This window comes from Cladophialophora immunda, assembly GCF_000835495.1.
Source record: "Cladophialophora immunda strain CBS 83496 unplaced genomic scaffold supercont1.2, whole genome shotgun sequence".
Classification (NCBI taxonomy): Eukaryota; Fungi; Ascomycota; class Eurotiomycetes; order Chaetothyriales; family Herpotrichiellaceae; genus Cladophialophora; species Cladophialophora immunda.
The window spans coordinates 153,185-170,769 of record NW_015622542.1 but is presented as its reverse complement, the minus strand read 5'-3'; the positions used below and the strand labels follow the sequence as shown (position 1 = coordinate 170,769).

Below are 17,585 nucleotides of genomic sequence, written 5' to 3'. Positions count from 1 at the left end.
GCATTCTTTTGCCGGGCAGTTTTTCAATGTATCTTCTCTTATTCTGATATATCTCTATAGACTGGGCTTCGACCATATCATCTTCCCATGGCCGACCACTCAATACACGACCTTGAGACTCCATCCAGCACCCACCACTCTTGCCGCCGTCAACATGGTCAGCGACGCCGCATAACTACAACTAGTAAATGCAATCAACCCCCAGTATTCTCCTTGGCACGCCGTCACCAACTGTCCCGCAATCGGAATGCCGGTCAGGGATCCAAACGACACGAGAGTATAGCACGTGGCGTAATATCGTCCATAGTTCTCGACTCTGCACAGCTGACCCACGCAGACCGGAGTCAGCGAGATGCCCGAACCGGAGGCGAAGCCAAAGATCAGGGCGTAGACGATGATCAACGCAATCGATCCGTTGGCCGGGAGCCAGAACGCCAACGTCGACACGAGGCACAAAAAGATGGTCACAACCATGGCATTGAAGCGGCCAAATTTGTCGGCCACAAATCCTGGAAAATATCGACCAAAGCAGGAGCCGACATTCAAGATAGCAATGATCTGGTACGCGAATGAGGTCGAGACGCCGTGGCTAAGGGCATAACTGCTCAGATAGGTAAGTGGGACGAACAGGCCCCATTCGACGAAGAAGACACCTGCTGTGGTCAACGCGAAGACCGGATCTCTGAAGATGCGGAAGTCCGGGAGAATGTTTTCCTTGGTGGCCTTGCGTGGCGGGAGGCGTGACCTGATGAACAGATTCGCAAAGATGAGGAGCACCAGATTGATCAAGGCGCAGACTCGAGTCGACCATGCCCAGCCAATCTTGGGAAACAATGCCTGGAGTGTCAGTGGGAACAGGATCCCACCCATCGATCCTCCAGCCGCAGCAAGTCCCGTGGTCTGGCCTCTTTTCCTCAGGAAGAAGTGGCCAATCGCGGCAATGGCGGGCGTGAAAACCAACGAAGTACCAAGGCCCCCGACGATGCCAATCACAATCAGGAAGTGCCAGTACTCGGTGCACACCCCCATCAGGAGGTGGGAGGCGAGCATGAAAACAGACCCGGCAAGGACCAACCACCGCGGCCCTTTGGCATCGAACACTGGGCCAATCTGGATGCCCAGGACGAAGGAGAGGAAAGCGTAGATGCCGAAAATCCAGCCAATGGTGCTCTCGCTCATGTTTTGAAGCTGATGTGTGGAAAGATAGGCCTGGTATGTTCCCAACGTATTCATCATCCCCAGAGCACTCATCAAACCACAGAACGATCCAAAAACACACAGCCACGCCTCTTTGCCGCCTTCAGGATAGCTATTGCCATAGGCATCGGTGGAAACCCGACTGGCGGTGGCTAATCCACTGGGCACCTCGTGGAGTGTTGGGGTTCTCGAGCTGGCTGACAGTGAAGAAGATGACCTGGGCCGTGGCTTTCCCGAGGCATCGTGACTATGCGATTTTTCGAGACCACAAGAATATGAGCATGCGAATGGTGCTGCAGCGATTGATGGTGCCGCAGATGTCGCCTGCCGTGACCCGATACCGGGACGTTGAAATTCAGAGATTTCGTGAACGTCTTTGGTCTCGCTGACGGCCATACAACCCGGCTGCTTCTCGGCTACCTCTGCATCTCCCCTAGAGGGAAAGGTGAAGGCCCCCAGCGTTTGGTCACTGTCCTTCCATGACTCTTTCTCGATGTTCTGGCCGAGTGAGAGTGAACCCGACCTGCTCCTATCGAGGGTTGAGCATGGTGAATGTGGTGCAGGCGGAAGCGGGTCGGGATCCCGGTTTGAACGGCTTGCGTCCTGAGCCAATCTCTGTTGGCCCAGGGGAGTTCCGTGGTAGATTTGCTGTTCGTTGGAGTGATCGAAGGTCATGGACTGTATTCCTCTGTGAGGAAAGGAAACTCTATGGTCAAGGATTAGAGCCGGAGATCAGCTGTTGAGTTTGATCCTGGCTTGTTGCGGAATTTGGTGAGGAGAGGAGAAGAGAAACTCAACAAGAGAGGCCCATATGTACTTGTCTAACCTGGTCTACGTCTTTGCAAATTTGTGAGATGGCAACCGGGTCGATTTTTGCGGCAAGACAGAGCAGATGACGAGCAAAGGAGAAAAGAAAAGAAAAATGGACCAGACGAAGAGGCGGTCATCGTACCAAACCCTGCAAAAGCCATTGTAGCGAAGCAAAGGCCTGAGCAGAGAGATCGGTCATATCCGCTGGCGATTTGGTGTGGAGATGGATCTTGGTGTTGACTGTGCTCTGTGTGTGGTGTTTGGTGGGCGTTGTGTGGGTACAAAAGGGAAAAAGAGGGAAACTGAATAATGAGGGGAAAAGGCGCCGCGCCGCGTGTGGAGATGCTGCTTCGTACATCCCGTTGTCCTGCGTCGTACATCAATCAAGCACCTGCGCTCAGTGCCGACACCACAGCAGACACGTACATGTCATTCCCTCAAGGCCCTCAAGGGTTCGGTGGATCTTGGAGCCTGGAACAGAACAGAAAGAGAGAGAGATTGAGTCAAAGAAGAAGAGGAAGAAGAAGAAGAAGAAGAAGAAGAAGCCGCCGCCGCCGCCAAAGCAAAAGGCGAACCAATTTCTGTGTCGTCATGTCACATTCATTTCTAGACCTGTTCATTAGGTTGCTAGTCATCCTTCTGCAGCCGTGCTGGTTCCAGTCCCATTCCCGATGCACAAAATCGACAAAGCAATAACTAAACGCTCGCTCACATTCCTTTTCTTGCACTCGCGGCCTGGTGAATCTTTGAGGGTGTTGAGGGGGAGGGTGTGTATGTGAAGAGTGTCCTTTGCTGCGTGAGGTCCCAACAACTTGTCTTCCAGCTTGTCCACATTATCTCACACTCAGCTCCTCTCTCAATTTAGAAGGCGCGTTCGGATTGTTGGCTGCCACCATCTTATTTCTCCTGCCCAGTAGTGTTGAGTTGTCCAGGCTCAACTCGAACGGCTGCTTATTTCGCCGTCCAACACTTTGCTTGGCAGCGGCCGCTACCGCTGCGCTATGTTGGCCATATCCTTTCTGCTCCTGCTGACTATTATGATGTTGGCTTCTCGCGGGCGCTGCTGCCGCTCGCGCTTGGGCTGCAGCAGAGGGCTGGGTCCCGAGGTTGGTTTGACGCATCTTTGCTTCCATGCTTGACACATCGGAGGGTTGCTGATTCTTAGGTACTTTGCTTGACACTTCTTCCTCGTAATCTTCATCATCATCGTCTTCGTCTTCATTCAGAGGATTTAATCCACCAGGCATACCTGCCCCTCGGTAACCTTGCTTGAAATTCTTTCTCCTCTTGGCTTCCTCTTCTTGTCGGTGGACGGCATAGCCCACGTCGAATACTTCACGGAGGTTGACAGCTCCGGGCGATCGGAAATCTGCTCGCTTGGCGCCTGGGGTGTTAGGAGTGGTGAGGAAGTCGGCAGGGAGGTTGCCCGCCTGGGCTATCTCTTTCTGGCGGACATGGAGAGGTGTGGCGAGAGGTGGAGCATCTGCTGCAGCATACGTGGGTTCAGTTGTGTTGCGAATCCAAGGATGATTCAGGAATTCTTCGATCGTGTATCGCCGGTCGGGATTGACGGTCAAAAGATGCGAGACTAGATCTTGTGCCGATTTCGAAATGTCATCCCACCAGGGTGATAGGAAGGTATATTGACCCCGAGCAACCTTTTCCGTCAGGACTTGGATCGACTCGTCATAAAATGGAGGAAATCCGCAAAGAAGGGTGTATAGCACACAGCCGAGAGCCCACATATCGACCGACTTGCTGTAGCGTTCATCCTTGACAATTTCAGGAGCGGTGTAACCCACTGTACCGCAGGGCGTCATGGTTTGAGAATCCCAGATCACTTTGGAAAGGCCAAAATCGGCGATCTTGATTTGGCCGATACCACCGGCACCGACGCCTGGAATAAATTCTCCCTCGTCCGCCTTGTCTTCATCGTCGGGGCCTCTGGGTCTGGGGTTCCGAGTCGGAACAAACGGTATCGGATAAAACAGAAGATTTTCCGGTTTGATGTCCCTGGGGCGAGGTTAGTTACTTGCATAGCAATCTACCATCACAATCCATACCGATGAACTACACCGGTCTCTTCGTGCAGATAAAGCAAGGCATTGGCGACCTGAGTAATGACGTGACGGCTTAGATCTTCGCTGAAGTATGTCAAGCGGACAATCTGATGGAACAATTCGCCACCCGGACACAGCTCGAGGACAATATAATAGTACTGCCGCGACTCGGAAAAATCAATGAGCTTCACAATATTGGGATGATCCAGTTGGCGCATAATTTGGACTTCTTTGAGAATATTGGCCCGCTATAGCAAGAAGTCAGTCTGCGTTCGGACGGAGGCAAGGAGTGGATCAAAGTGGAAGTGGTAAGTAGAGGGTTCGGATAGGATGGAAGTGCGCACCTCCACGCCCTTTGGTTGCTTTTTGAAGTTCGGATGAAGGTGAGCATCGCCCTAGGTTAGAGACGGTTGGTTTTGAAGCTGATTTGAACGAAAGAAAGGAGTGGTAGAAGGAGACAAAGAGGAAAGGAGCTGTGCAATGCTGGGGACGGCAAAGCCAGGGCGTGCGAAGGCAGGGGGCAGGAAAGGGAAAGAATCCAAGACATGACAGTGTCCCATGACTCCCGGCATACCTGATTCGAGTTCATTTCGAACTTGCGGACAACCTTGATGGCGACCTCGTCTCCGGTCTGGGTGTCTCTGGCCTTGTAGACGTTGCTGAAAGCGCCGTCGCCCATCTTTTCTACGAGGATGAAGCGCTCGAGACCAGGGTATCGCGGCATCTTGCTGGCCTTTTCCCTCTCCTCGGCAACAATAGCTTCGATGTCTGCTTGGATCTTCTGGTTCTTGCCCGCAGCGTGAGCTGCGGCAGCTCCGGCCTGAGCGGCGACATTTCGATTGTCACCGGCGGCGACGGAATATTCACCTGGTTGAGGTTGAACATGATGTTGTGGTTGTCTGTGATGGTTGCCTATAGGGTCGCTCACGCCGTGATGATACTTCTGTTGCTGGGCGTGAATGGGAGAGACATTCGTAGTGGGATGATCGCGGGGAGGGTCGGCAACGCGGGCTTGCTTCCCATGACGTATAAAGTTCTTGAGATTCTGAATGGTGCTCATTTTAGCCAACGGTCCAGGACAGGTCGACGGACGGACGGCAAGGCAATGAGAGGATGCAAGAGAGGAGGGGAGGAAGAGAAATCGAGAGATTGCAGTCGAGGCCAGCGGGTGACACACGAGGTTGCGAGGTGGAAGAAAAGTTCACAGCAGTAGGCAGGAGATAGTAGTAGGCAGGGTCTCAGGCCCAGAGTTTCGGTGGTTGCAGGAAACGGCGAGGTGGATGATTCAGCAGCAGGATAAGCGGAGCGCAGCTTTGACGGAAAAGGGTGAAGTGCCAATGACGAGTCTTGGTTTCGAGATGGCGGCTGCAAGGTGTGAGGCGGGGCCGGGGGAGAGGGAAGAGGAAGAGGGCGTAAACGAAGAAGCGGAAGCGAGATGTGGCCGCCGGGGAAGAGCAAGTGAAAGAGAAGCTGGTTGAAAATTGAGAGGACGAAAGGATGATGAGAGGATTGAATTGGAGTTTAGATGGGCTTGGACTGGTGGGAGGGAATTTGGGGACGAAAGGGAGCAGCGGCAGTGGCAGCGGCAGCAGCAAGACTCAGTGACGGATGGGTGACGGATGAGTGACGAAGGAGGGGGGTTTGTTGTTGGAGGGGCAAAGTGGCTGTAGCAAGGGTTTAGGTAAAGACATAGGCAGGTAGCTCCCCCAGCCAAGGTATCGACCCTCGAGTGGTACTTCCCAGTGGTGCCGGTTGCTGCGTAATAGGGGCCGCAAGGGGGGATAGTATGGGCGCGGGTGGGTGGCGTAGGTGCTGGGTAATGAGATCATAGGGACAGTCCAGTGTCCAAGGCCCAAGGGCCAAGGCACATCATGGGCCCGCCGCGGCGGGGGCAAATAATCATGTACTTACAAGTGGCTCCGCCTGCGGTGGATTCCCCAAGCCTCCTTTGAAATGCTCCTTGCGCTGCAGTGCCTGGTGTGGCCTTTTGCTGCTTGAGTTCTCCAGCCCATGGTCCGACCGGCGCCCATGCAGACGCAGGGTTCTCCTCGCAAAGGCGCCGTGGGACGCATGGCCAGATCTGCCTGTCTCCTCCTGCCTTGCCGCCAATGGCTGACGAGGCTGGGTCGTCCCCATCTTCGCCATCCAGCCAACGTCATCAGGCCCGGTAGCCATTGGTGAAGGTACTGTCACTGGGCGACGATCTCTTCGACTCTGGCGTTGACAGTATGCCGCTGCCGCAGCCCGTCGGTTTGAGACGCAAATCGCATGCCGTTTGTTGGCGGGATTGGCGTCGTTCAATCTCCCAAACACCTTGGGCGAGCACCTGTCCCGGTAGTCGTGGTGATACTCCTGGAAATCCCAGTCCAACTCCAAATCCAGAGCCCGGTCCAGGTTGATTTGGGCGTTCAGGAGGCTCTCCGGGTCGTATAGTTCGTCATCCACGATCACTGGCTCAATGATGGTGGGCGCAAGGGGTGGTGCCATGTCGGGCACGTCGCCGTCCTCCACCCTCCACGAGTCAAAGTACGACTCCCAGCTGTCTGTCGGCGTGGCTGTCTTGGTCGAAGATGCTATCGATGCATTCCTTTGGTGCTGCGCCATGGCTGCTGGGTTTGCTGACAAAAGCTGCGATGTAGAGGCGGAGTACTGGGTGAGGGTATCAGGTCGGTAAATACACCTATCAAATCATGCTGGAGGAATGTTATCCGGCCACAAAGCGGACTGAGAACGATTCAAAGCAAAGAAAGAGAGCATTGGGGGAAAAGCAGAGTCCATTTCTTATCCAACACGGCTGTTCCTATCCTTTTGATCTTTCCCGCTTACTTCCGTTCGGCCCAACAGCTATACAGACCGAATGGAGAGGAATCATCTTACCCAGCCGCGACAGCCTCTCCCAAGCATGTTACCCACTCAGACTATCGGTCAGTTCACATGGAGTGTCACCGGGGATTTGCAGAAACAGCGCTCGCATGATGGTGGTACCCCTGAGCGCGAGGGAGGTCATGCACACCTTGATTCGACCGGTTCAGGCATTCCAATGCAAGGGGGGACCAGGCTTAACGAGTCGATACCAACTTTTGGCCACGAGCTAGCACCAGCCGAGCTCTCCACCTTTGCCAGTGTCGAGGCTCTAACACGTCACCTCTGTATGATCGTCTTTTGTTCCGATTCGATAGTTCGCCCAGACATGGCAAAGAAACAAATTCAGAGTGCGCCGGCTGGGGGGGCCTTGTCAACGGTAGGAGAACCTTGACTTACCTTATCGATGGATTCTGAATCAATCGGACGGCGATCTTCGACTGCGAGCCCGCATTCCCCTTAGACGCCCATTGACATCATGCATATATATCTGTTATACCCAGTGTCCCGCCTCCGGGACAAAGCTAACCCGTGTTCAAACGCGTCAACAGAATCCCCCGTCTATCGAACCGCTCTTCAACGAAATTCTCGTTTGGGCAAAAAAAAGGGGTAATGATGAAAAGGCTGCTAGAATGTGAGCCCAGGCATACCAGTTGCCGGCCGGTCCAGCCCAAGCCACGTCGGCGAAAGAATCCCACGCTTTCTTGTCCCTCGTGACTCGGGGTTCGTGGTAAAATACAATTTCCTTCCAGTCTCATGACATTCTTCTCCCAGTCATCCAATCTCGAATCACTCCATGGCCTGTTGCGGCTTGCCCTTGCGATGGATCCCAAATTAGTTCACACGTGGTGCAAGTCGCATCTCGTCGCATGACAGATCCAAGACTTGTTCCTGAACTTGTCCCAACTCGTCCAACTCCATCTCGCCTTTGAAGTGGTTACGCCGGCAACGAGCACAGCGATGGGTTGTGGGCCCTGTGCCGAGTTGGCTCCCCCATTCTGGCACTTGTTCCTCGTACCTTGCATTTCCGCGCCTATTATCCAGAGTTAACCACAGCGGAAAGATTAAAATCTCCGGAAAACAATTCCTCAGATCGAGAAAAGTCCCCAATCTCCAAAAGGGGGGGTCGGCATGATAATTTGCGATTCCTGCCCTTCGAGGCGAGAACGGCTGAATTGCCCCAAGGCACGGACCCGACGCTCATCACTGGTATGCTTCGAGTAAGCTTCTGTCACAAATCAGGCTGAGATCTACAGTGTCGTACGGCGAGGACGGGCCCTGAAAATGTCGTCGATCAGCATTCCCCAACTCCTTGCAGGGGGTCGCTATAGGTCATTATTCCTCTCAGGGAACCCCCTAAAGCCGTCCGCCCACCGATGAGCATCTGCGGTATGCAACTCGCGTATACTCCGTACCTCGTAGGTGACCTCGGCGAAGCCGTCGTTCTCCAGCTGAACAACTTGCTCGGCGTCATGGTCCCCTTCCCTTGATCTCGAAACAATCCTGAACCTCCCCAAAACCCTTGATTCGGAAACGATAGCTGGTCCTGATTGGGCTGATTTGACGAGGTATTACAGAGGAACAGGTAGATTGGTCCAAGCAAAAGTTGGCTTTCAAAGCGCCAACACGGAAGTTTTCAATCGCAACGATTGTAGAAAAAGCGCCTTGCTGGGGTTTGTAAACCTCTTTCTCTGCGCCGGTACTGATCATCGCTTGGCCAACCCTATTATACCCTGTTGATACATCGACCGGACGCGGCAGCGGGTCTTCCTTGACTGTTTCCAGCATGATCACACGGCTCGACGTTTGAAGACCTCGCCTCAGCACCGAGTAGTGCAAATGACAGTTGGAGGCAGGTCAGGGTCCCATCGCCGGACGTGCGCAAAGTATACCCTCCCTTGGCCGCGTTGTGCCTGTCTGCCATGGTCATCACCACGAAGCATTGCTCCCTGGTGTAAGTGCTGATGGGCGTCGCAGTGTTTTCGTCACCTCTCTCCCACCTTTTTGGTCGGAAAACGAACGAGGCGGGCACATTCTCCTCCCCACACAGGTCCGCACTGACGATCTGTGCAATGTTCGCAGCACGGTTGTACTTTTGCCCGAACTTGCCAGCCGCCCTCAAGCACGGATTCAATCTGACCGAATCTTCCTCCCACGCTCAGATCGGATGCCCGGCTGTCTGCTCTGCGGGTCAACTGAAGCTACTGCCACATAGCTCAAGGAACCCCAGGGATACCGGCGCAAAAGGGGGGCGGAAGGGCAGACGTGGTTGTACAAGCGGCCGTGCCTCGGACGTTTTGTTCGCGCTTCGTCGTTCCCTCGCTCTAGCGATACGTACAATCTCTGTTACCTTGGGTCGTAGAGGGCGGGTTCCGCGGGATGAATCGGATTACACTGAGTGGCACTGGTCACAATGCATGACGAAGCGAGTGCATCTTTACGCGAGCCTTGGGCCGGAAAAGTGCACGAGTTGCGCCATTTGTTTCTGCCGGGTCGAGCATTTCAGATAAGGAGCTGCTTGGTAGGAGGCAGCCTTTATGTTCAGCTCCGAAGATAAAAGTGGAAAAGGGGTCTTCAAGAGTCTATTGATTCTCAGGACAGGCTTGGGCAGCCGATTACTGTGTTGAATAGCTTCTTCTTCTATGCTCATATGACTGCAAGATAGCCGCACGGGGTCACAACAAGGCTGTGGCACACTGACAAGGCTGAACCAAATTCTATTGCCTACAACAATATCAGTTACCACATATCACTGCTCTTGCGGCCCTTCACCACTTTCCAACAAGACCTCCATCAAGAAGCGCCCAATTCGACTCGCCCGGATTTGGTAGGAATGCATGCGCGTGCAATCATCACTCATTCATTATAAAACTTCTTCATAATCAGATGCAAGAACAAGTTGACATTGACCCGCAGAGCTCCTTCAAAGAACTCCATGAATTGCGTGTTGTTGAACTGCGCCTGTAAAAGGTCGTCGAGCGGCACCTGAGCGTTGGCTCCCGGGATCATCATGTTCCCCGAGCTGCCGTCAATGGTGAAAACACCGACTTCGTTCGAGGAGAAGGTCAAATCCACCCGGTCCCATTGCCGTTCACTGTAGCCGCGCCAGTGGACGAGCACACCCTTGTCCGCCAGAGTCCGGGCCGAGTACTTGTACGAACCAAATTTGAAGGACCGTCCAGATCGCTGCAGCTCGCGTTCGTGCTCCCACTGCTTGCTGAAGGGCATCACGAACTTTTTCTTGCTCTTCTTGTTCTGCAGAGTCACCATGGCTTGTTCAATGTAGTCATTGTAGGTCTTCAGCTGCTGCTCGAGATACAGTGCTTGCTCATTAAGTCGTGCAAGAGTGGTCTTCACGTTCTCGAGTTCACGCTGTCGTTGCAGTCGTCGCCGGTGTTTGGTTCGGATGTCAATAGCAATGGCGTTGAGCAGGTCCTGGTACTGGTTCGACCGCGTCAGGCGACCAATGGACTCTAGCTGCAAGATATTTTCCAAAGCAACGCGCTTGAGGTCCGGGTATGATAGGGTGCTGATGTCGAGATGGTTGTGGACGTCGGTATAAGCACCACGCCGTCCGTTGCCAGCGCGGAGTTCGTCGTTGACCAAAGTCTCCCATTTCTCTTCATCTTCTGGTGCGATTGGCTTGACCAATATCTCGAGGAGATTGGCACCCGACTGGATCCGGATAATATAGAGCACGCATCGTTTGGTCTCGGTCAATAGGGTCTTGACATCTGAATCTGGATCTTCCGAGTCTAATAATTTGGGGCTTAGTGTCAGACTGATCTCGCTGGAGCTCACACCCCTGAGTTCGCTTTCATTGCTTTGGACGCTACCCAATTCCCTCAGGATGTCGCGGAGAACATCGTCCTGATTTGGACAAATCGAACTAATCTCTTGAGACAACAGCTTGTGAATGGAGAAGATGTCGGCCATCTTGATGTACAAGGTCGGTTTCGTCTTCGCATAAAGGTCGTTGAACTCGTCAATGTCATAATGTTCCTCTGCTGGTGGAATTGATATTACTGCCCAAAATGTTAGCTTGAAGAACTTGAGACCTGCTCTAATCTACTTACCATGACTCCAGATGGCCGCGAATCGTCCGATAGACTCGCGCACGTAGTTGTTCAAGGGTTGGAGATAGACATTATCACCGCCAAACTCACGACCTGAGGCGGCTTGGTTCAAGACCTTTGCTATCTCCCCAAGGTTCCTTTTTTGTTCTTGCGTCATCGCTCGATCAGCGACACCAAACTTCTCTGGCTCCAGGAGAGCAGGTTGGAGGTAGAGACGCCATAGCCACTGGCCCACGAGCTGAAGCACAAAATCGGATTCTTCGCCAGGAAATCGTGCAACGAGATGCTCGTATGTCTGTTGGACAACGCACCGAACGCCAAAGGGCATCCGATGCAGACAGTCCTCTAGGCAAAGGAAGAATTGATCTGTTATATCTCGCAGATCCTGCATGTGTGCAATAAACGTTGCTCGGGTCTCCGGATCTCGAATGGCCACCTCTCTTGGTACGTTTGGATCTCTCTGGCTTCGTCGGCCTGTTCTCAGTTCTTCGTTGTTGATGGCAGAGACGTAGATTTGCAGAGGGTCACTTTCAAGATCGAGCGCAGCGTTGTCAATTATACTCTCTTTGACAAGGGGTCCGAGAATGTCTCTCAAGAACTTCCTGTCTCGGGGAGATTTGCTGTAGGCTCCAAACAACTTGTTGGAAAAAGAATTAGTTCGGAGATAGTCTTGAAGAGAAGCGGAGCAGTCGACTTCTTCTTTGATGGACCGAGCAATCAGTTTGACGAGATAATATTCTTCCCTTCGCTTTTGAGCGTAGCCGAAGATGCCCATGACTAGATGTTTGACCCGGTCACACTCCTTTTCGGCGGTAGCCTGCTCCCTAATGCGTCTCAACAGTCTAGAGAGATACTGAGGCTGAGTCTGAAGCAGGAAAAAGAGTTCCTGATAATGCTCCAATTTTCGGCGCGAGGTCTTGTTGAGCGCCTTTAGGTCGAATGGATCCTTCGACGCAATGTCTGAGTTGGGGAGGAGAGCACCGACATGACCGCCAAAATGTCGTTGGTGCTTGACAACTTCATCCAGCGTGATTTTGTTCTTGACCAGGAGAGCAATTTTGATGTCCAGCTGCGTGATGTACTGATCTGCAAGTTCGTTCTGCCGGACGTGCTGGACCACAGTCTTGCGAAGTCGTTCGAATTCCACCTCTTCTTCAAAGTCGAAATCACTGTCGTTCAGAAGATGTACGAAGCCTTTCAGGGTTCCAACAGGAGGGTTCTTTCCGGCAGTGAGGCTCTTATATGCCTTTCCCTGGATCTTGGCTCGAACAACACTCTGAATCTTGATGACTTTTTCCATGTTTTCCTTGAAGTAACGCTTCTTCTCTGCAAATTGGGATCGGATAGCAGCTGCTCTCATAAGGGCCTGCAATTCGGTGATAGATTCATCATGTGTTTCCAACTCACTTAGCAAGTCTCCAACCTGACCACGGCAGAGCATAGCACGAATCAGAGCTTGTAGTTGAACTACTTTGTCCTGAGTCTCACCAAGGTCTGTAAGCAATTCTCCGGTCTGGATACGCAGAAGTGCTCCCCGAGAAAGTGCTTGAAGTTGGATGAACTCGGGCGCATGTCGTTCCAGTTCTCGTTGCTGCTCTTGCAATTGATTCCGCACTGTGAAGCTGCGGATTGCAGCTTGCAGAGGTATAATTCTAGTTGATTGCTGTAGCAGAGAAAGCTTAAGCGAGCTGAAAGCTTCCCGTGCATTTGCGCCTCGGAGGATTGCCTGAAAATTGCTGATGGACGCTGATTGCGATCTCAAGGACTGCTTCAGGTTGGCGAGTTTGTTACGGACTCGACCCGCTCGGACCGTGGCTTGCAAGGAGGCCCATGCCGGAGACGAGTTGAATAGTACTTGCCGGATCTTGTTTTGATGTATCCTTGCAAGCAATGACCTTGCTCCGGCTTGGATCTGTGTGATCGCATAGCTTTCCTTTTCTAGCAATTCGTGATCGTCTTGAAGTCCAAGTCTTGCGAGCATTCCGCGAATAACGGCTTGCAGCAATATGACTTCTTTTTCGGCTGTCCTGGTGGCTTCGTACTGATCAAAAGCGTCTCGCCTAGAGAGTGCTCCTCGAATGGCGGCTTGCAGATTGCGAATACCAGTCTCATGAGTTTGCACTCGTGACTTGATGGCACGCGTTTGAGTCCGGATTTGGCCTGCCCTGAAGAGGCTTTGAAGCTTGAGCACATCCTTTTCTCTCGACCTCCACTGCTGAGCCTTCTTCTTCTGTCGCGATCTTACCAGAAACCCGCGAGTAGCAGCCTGGATATTTGTGGCGAAACGTTGCATATTGAGCCTGTAGTCGGCAATTTGTCTTGTCCAGTCACCACGAACGCGTGATTGAATGTCGACGATGAAATCTTCTGCGTCCCAAAGTCTTTGCATCACATCCCCCAGTCGCAATCTGACCAAAGCACCTCGGACTTGATTTTGAAAGTCTGAGATGACGTCTTCTTGCTCATGCAGTTCTCTGTCTATTCTTTCATCTTCGGTCTCTACTGGCTCAGGTTCCGGCTCAGGCTCACCAAAGCTAGCGCCCATTCCTGAAAAACTAGGCATGCTGACCCCAGCTTTGTCGAGGCCTCGTTGTGTCTGTTCCAGCTCATGGTGCTCGAATTCAAGCTGACCAACCAGGTTTCCGATTCGGAAGTCAACCATGCCTTTGCGGTAGAGGAGCCACGACAAGGCGTGAATGCAGTAGATCACTTTCGGTATGTTTTTCTTCTCGTAGAGATCAATCAACTCGAAGCGAAACAGGTCCGGTAGACCTACATCCTCCAGAAACCGGAAAAACAAGACAATATTGTCTGAGTGTTTGAACTGCAATTTCGGATTGCGGAAGATCCTTAGGACTTGGTCGGGATGGAATGCCTGAACTATTTCTGCTAGAGTAACTCCGTCGCGTAGAGCCTCTTCTAGTTGCACAATAGGCGGGATCGGTTTGTTGATGATGTCTTCGATCCATTCTTTGGCTTCACCAATATGACAGAGATATTCGTAAGCCTGCAGAAATTGTCGTTGTTTGTCCATCCAGTTTCTTTCACCCCAGCCGTAACTCTTAGCCACCGACCGAGCGCCTGCTGCAACAGAATCTGTGCGTTTCAACTGTCTCCGATTATGAAGCCCAGTGACGGACTGACTAGGAGCCGAGATCCCAAATTCTTCGGCATCACCGTTTTGGGCAAATTTTGACAAGGTTTTCAGATAGGTCGTAGACGATTTCTGCAGTTCCCGGAGGTCAGGGGCTTTGAAGGTGTTCGTATGTGGATTTACTAGGCTTTGGTGAGTGTGGGTCTTGGCTTGATGCATCTCTTGATGATGCTCATGTAGATGCTTGTCCACGAAAGGATCCTCGGAGGAAGTTTGAGGGAAGCGGTCGATGGTGTGTGCTCGCACGTGGTAGGGACTCGGACGGCGGGCATTGGGTGTCGAGGTCGGCGATGGAGCTTGAGGGAGTGGACGCAGGCTCTGGCGGATGTTGCGATATACATGATCAGGACTGTTTTCCACGCTACTGCTTCCACCATAATTCCTGGCCGGCGTCATCTCCTCTATGGTAGTGTTCGCTCGCTTGTGACCGGGAGAGCCTCTTGAATAGATACTAGAGTTGGTAGAAGTGACAGTGCTTGTACGACTTGGGAGAAAAGCACTAGATGCTCCAGAGTAGGCTGAAGAAGCAGTGGAAGCTGCTGAGGTCTGTCGTTGAGGAAACCCGAATTGGTTGTCTGTTTGTGTCCGGCGAAGGGCGTAGTGCGACATCCCGGAAAGAGTTCAGACACAGGGTCAACGTAGAGGAGCTGTGGATTTGATCGTTCCCGAGGCTTTCGTCGCATCCTCAACTGTCTGCGCAAGGTGTCATTCAGCTCGTCAATGGGCGCCGCATCAGATAATTTCAAAGTGAAGCCTTCAGATATCCAAAGCGTGTCAAGTAGTAGAGATAGGAGGATAGGCAGCAGCAATGGATTGGCAAGCGCTCTGATTACTTTGTACCGAATTCGGTGAGTTGAGGGCAGAAAATAAAGCCTACAGTTTCTCACTTATCGCTTTGTTTACATTCAGGCCCAAAGAGGATGGCGGGACACGGAGGTGCCAAGAACGTTGAGGAGCTGCAGCGGTGATTGGTCAGGGCCGCACACAAAGACTATTGGCTGTGCAGGGGCCACCGCTCTCCGCCTTTTCACTCAAAAATCCCTTTCCGATTCAAGACCTTCTGAAATTTTTCCCTTTCCTTGGAAAGGCCCTCCCTGACCCCAGCAGCCCAACTGTCTTACTCCTCTGCTGTAAAAGCTCCTCACAAACCTACTGACAACATGCCGATCGCGAACGGAGATATCGCCAACGGCGCCCCTGTTACGCGTAAAGGGGAGAAACTGGACTATCGGACAGCCCTCCAAGTTCTCGAGTCCGACTACGACACTCGCGATGGCCTCGACATCAAGACGCTTCTGGACTCGAACAAAAACGGTGCTCTGACCTATAATGACTTCCTCATTTTGCCTGGATATATTGGTATTGTACCCACCTGAATTTTCGTCGCTTAGATGTCATAGTTCTAACACCCCTGAACAGGCTTCCCTGCGTCAGAGGTCACCCTCGATTCCCCCATCACCAAACGAATCTCTTTGAAGACTCCGCTTCTTTCCTCACCTATGGACACTGTTACAGAAGATTCGATGGCTATCCATATGGCTTTGCTGGGCGGTCTCGGTATCATCCACCATAACTGCTCCGCTGAGGAGCAGGCGGATATGGTTCGCAAGGTCAAGAGATACGAAAACGGTTTTATCTCCGATCCCATTGTTCTCAGCCCCAAGACGACCGTTGGGGAAGCGAAAGAACTGAAAGAGAAGTGGGGGTTTGGCGGATTCCCAGTCACAGGTATGTCTTCCAGGACCATCAGTGGTCACCACACCCCTTTCTTTCGATGATGTCCAAAACTATTTACCCTTTTAAACTTTCGTTCATCCGCAGCATGAACTTGCAATGGGGAATTATGGAGATTTCTGTCTGAGAACTACGCTGCTTCTGCCATTTGTCTTGAAGATTTGGAGTGCACAGCAGCTGACAGCAAGAGTAGAAAATGGGCAGCTCAAGTCCAAGCTTATTGGCATCATTACCACTCGCGATATTCAGTTCCATCCCCGTCCCGACGACTTGGTCACAGAGGTCATGTCGAAAGATCTGATCACTGCACCAGCTGGTACTACCTTGGCCGAGGCGAATGATGTCCTCCGCCAGTCAAGGAAAGGCAAATTGCCCATCGTCGACGCAAGCGGTAACCTGGTGTCCCTCCTGTCCCGATCCGACCTTTTAAAGAACCTCAACTACCCTCTTGCCTCTAAACTACCCCATTCCAAGCAACTGATTGCCGCTGCGGCGATTGGCACTAGACCCGAGGATAAGATCCGATTGCAGAAGTTGGTTGAAGCTGGGCTGGATATCGTGATTCTGGATAGCAGTCAAGGCAACAGCATGTATCAAGTCGACATGGTTAAGTACATCAAGGAAAAGTACCCCCTACTTGACGTCATCGCCGGAAACGTGGTGACTCGGGAACAAGCCGCGAACCTCATCGCTGCTGGTGCCGATGGCCTGAGAATTGGCATGGGCAGTGGCAGTGCCTGCATTACACAAGAGGTTATGGCTGTGGGACGACCTCAGGCTACAGCTGTGCATGCCGTGTCGTCATTTGCGGCCAAATTCGGCGTGCCCTGCATTGCAGACGGAGGCATACAGAACGTTGGCCACATTGTCAAGGGAATTGCGATGGGTGCCTCAACCGTGATGATGGGTGGACTCCTTGCCGGCACCACTGAGTCTCCTGGCCAGTCTTACATTAACCGCGAAGGCAAGCTTGTCAAAGCATACCGGGGAATGGGCAGTATCGATGCCATGGAAGACAAAAAGGCCGGCGGAGGTGGTAAGAACTCCAAGGCCAGCAATGCCGGAACGGCGCGCTACTTCTCAGAAGGCGATCGACTTTTGGTCGCGCAGGGCGTCTCGGGAGCTGTACTGGACCGAGGCTCTGTCACCAAATTCGTGCCTTACCTGCTAGCTGGTCTACAACATTCTCTGCAAGACATTGGTTGCAAGAGCTTGGTCGAGTTTCGTGACGAGGTTGCTAGCGGCAATGTACGGTTTGAGCTCCGGACAGTCAGTGCCCAAGCCGAAGGAAACGTGCATGGGTTGGACAGCTTCGAGAAGAAGCTCTACTCCTGAGGAGGCCAACATCAAGCCGGAATACCAGCATGGCGGAGGCGAAGGGGGCGTTGGACGGGCTAGGGGGCAGTTTGATACCTACGCCATCTCAAATGTTTGACGTTTGCACATGATTTTCATGATTGGAATGACATACCCAGAGACAGTTGACGATACATACATAGATCAAAGTTGGCCCCAAGGCCGGCTCGAGGAGCGGTGTGTCATAGGGAGACAAAAGACATACGAGTAACTGTTTCGTCCTCTATACTCAGGTCCATGTATGTGCCCCATATTGACGTACAATTATTATACATTGTCCGCCCTGCCAGCATGGACCTCGGCGCGTTCTCGGCTCTGCAAGGCACCGTCTGATCC

At 52.5% G+C, this 17,585-nt stretch overlaps 5 protein-coding genes across 5 annotated transcripts; 1 reads left to right on the top strand and 4 right to left on the bottom strand.

Annotated features, from left to right (window-relative positions):
- Positions 1-36: 36 nt before the first annotated feature.
- On the bottom strand, positions 37-2,266 carry PV07_02449 (uncharacterized protein). Its single transcript, XM_016389059.1, has one exon. The coding sequence runs from the start codon at positions 1,870-1,872 to the stop codon at positions 100-102; it is 1,773 nt and encodes a 590-aa protein (XP_016250961.1). The 5' UTR covers positions 1,873-2,266; the 3' UTR covers positions 37-99.
- A 574-nt stretch (positions 2,267-2,840) lies between these two features.
- Positions 2,841-5,127, bottom strand: PV07_02448 (uncharacterized protein; the record flags this gene model as incomplete). The annotated part of the gene is made up of 4 exons (XM_016389058.1): positions 2,841-4,020; positions 4,071-4,315; positions 4,412-4,462; positions 4,642-5,127. The coding sequence occupies 4 exons, from the start codon at positions 5,125-5,127 to the stop codon at positions 2,841-2,843; spliced, it is 1,962 nt and encodes a 653-aa protein (XP_016250960.1).
- An 839-nt stretch (positions 5,128-5,966) lies between these two features.
- Positions 5,967-6,671, bottom strand: PV07_02447 (uncharacterized protein; the record flags this gene model as incomplete). Its single annotated transcript, XM_016389057.1, has 1 exon — positions 5,967-6,671. One exon carries the CDS (start codon positions 6,669-6,671, stop codon positions 5,967-5,969), a length of 705 nt encoding a protein of 234 aa, XP_016250959.1.
- Positions 6,672-9,496: 2,825 nt separating this feature from the next.
- PV07_02446 (uncharacterized protein) lies at positions 9,497-14,999 on the bottom strand. Its single transcript, XM_016389056.1, has 2 exons — positions 11,006-14,999; positions 9,497-10,954 (listed from the first exon to the last, which is right to left on the bottom strand). The coding sequence occupies exons 1-2, from the start codon at positions 14,766-14,768 to the stop codon at positions 9,786-9,788; spliced, it is 4,932 nt and encodes a 1,643-aa protein (XP_016250958.1). The 5' UTR covers positions 14,769-14,999; the 3' UTR covers positions 9,497-9,785.
- A 210-nt stretch (positions 15,000-15,209) lies between these two features.
- PV07_02445 (inosine-5'-monophosphate dehydrogenase) lies at positions 15,210-17,581 on the top strand. Its single transcript, XM_016389055.1, has 3 exons — positions 15,210-15,518; positions 15,579-15,887; positions 16,087-17,581. The coding sequence occupies exons 1-3, from the start codon at positions 15,320-15,322 to the stop codon at positions 17,226-17,228; spliced, it is 1,650 nt and encodes a 549-aa protein (XP_016250957.1). The 5' UTR covers positions 15,210-15,319; the 3' UTR covers positions 17,229-17,581.
- The last annotated feature ends 4 nt before the right edge of the window (positions 17,582-17,585 follow it).

Excerpts from the sequence above, each read along its gene's own strand:
- PV07_02449 (XM_016389059.1), bottom strand. The coding sequence starts at position 1,872 with ATGACCTTCGATCACTCCAACGAACAGCAAATCTACCACGGAACTCCC.
- PV07_02446 (XM_016389056.1), bottom strand. The coding sequence starts at position 14,768 with ATGTCGCACTACGCCCTTCGCCGGACACAAACAGACAACCAATTCGGG. Across the intron at positions 10,955-11,005 it reads CGCGGCCATCTGGAGTCATG|TAATATCAATTCCACCAGCA; the intron begins GTAAGTAGATTA and ends CATTTTGGGCAG.
- PV07_02445 (XM_016389055.1), top strand. The coding sequence starts at position 15,320 with ATGCCGATCGCGAACGGAGATATCGCCAACGGCGCCCCTGTTACGCGT. Across the intron at positions 15,519-15,578 it reads CATTTTGCCTGGATATATTG|GCTTCCCTGCGTCAGAGGTC; the intron begins GTATTGTACCCA and ends ACCCCTGAACAG. Across the intron at positions 15,888-16,086 it reads TGGCGGATTCCCAGTCACAG|AAAATGGGCAGCTCAAGTCC; the intron begins GTATGTCTTCCA and ends CAGCAAGAGTAG.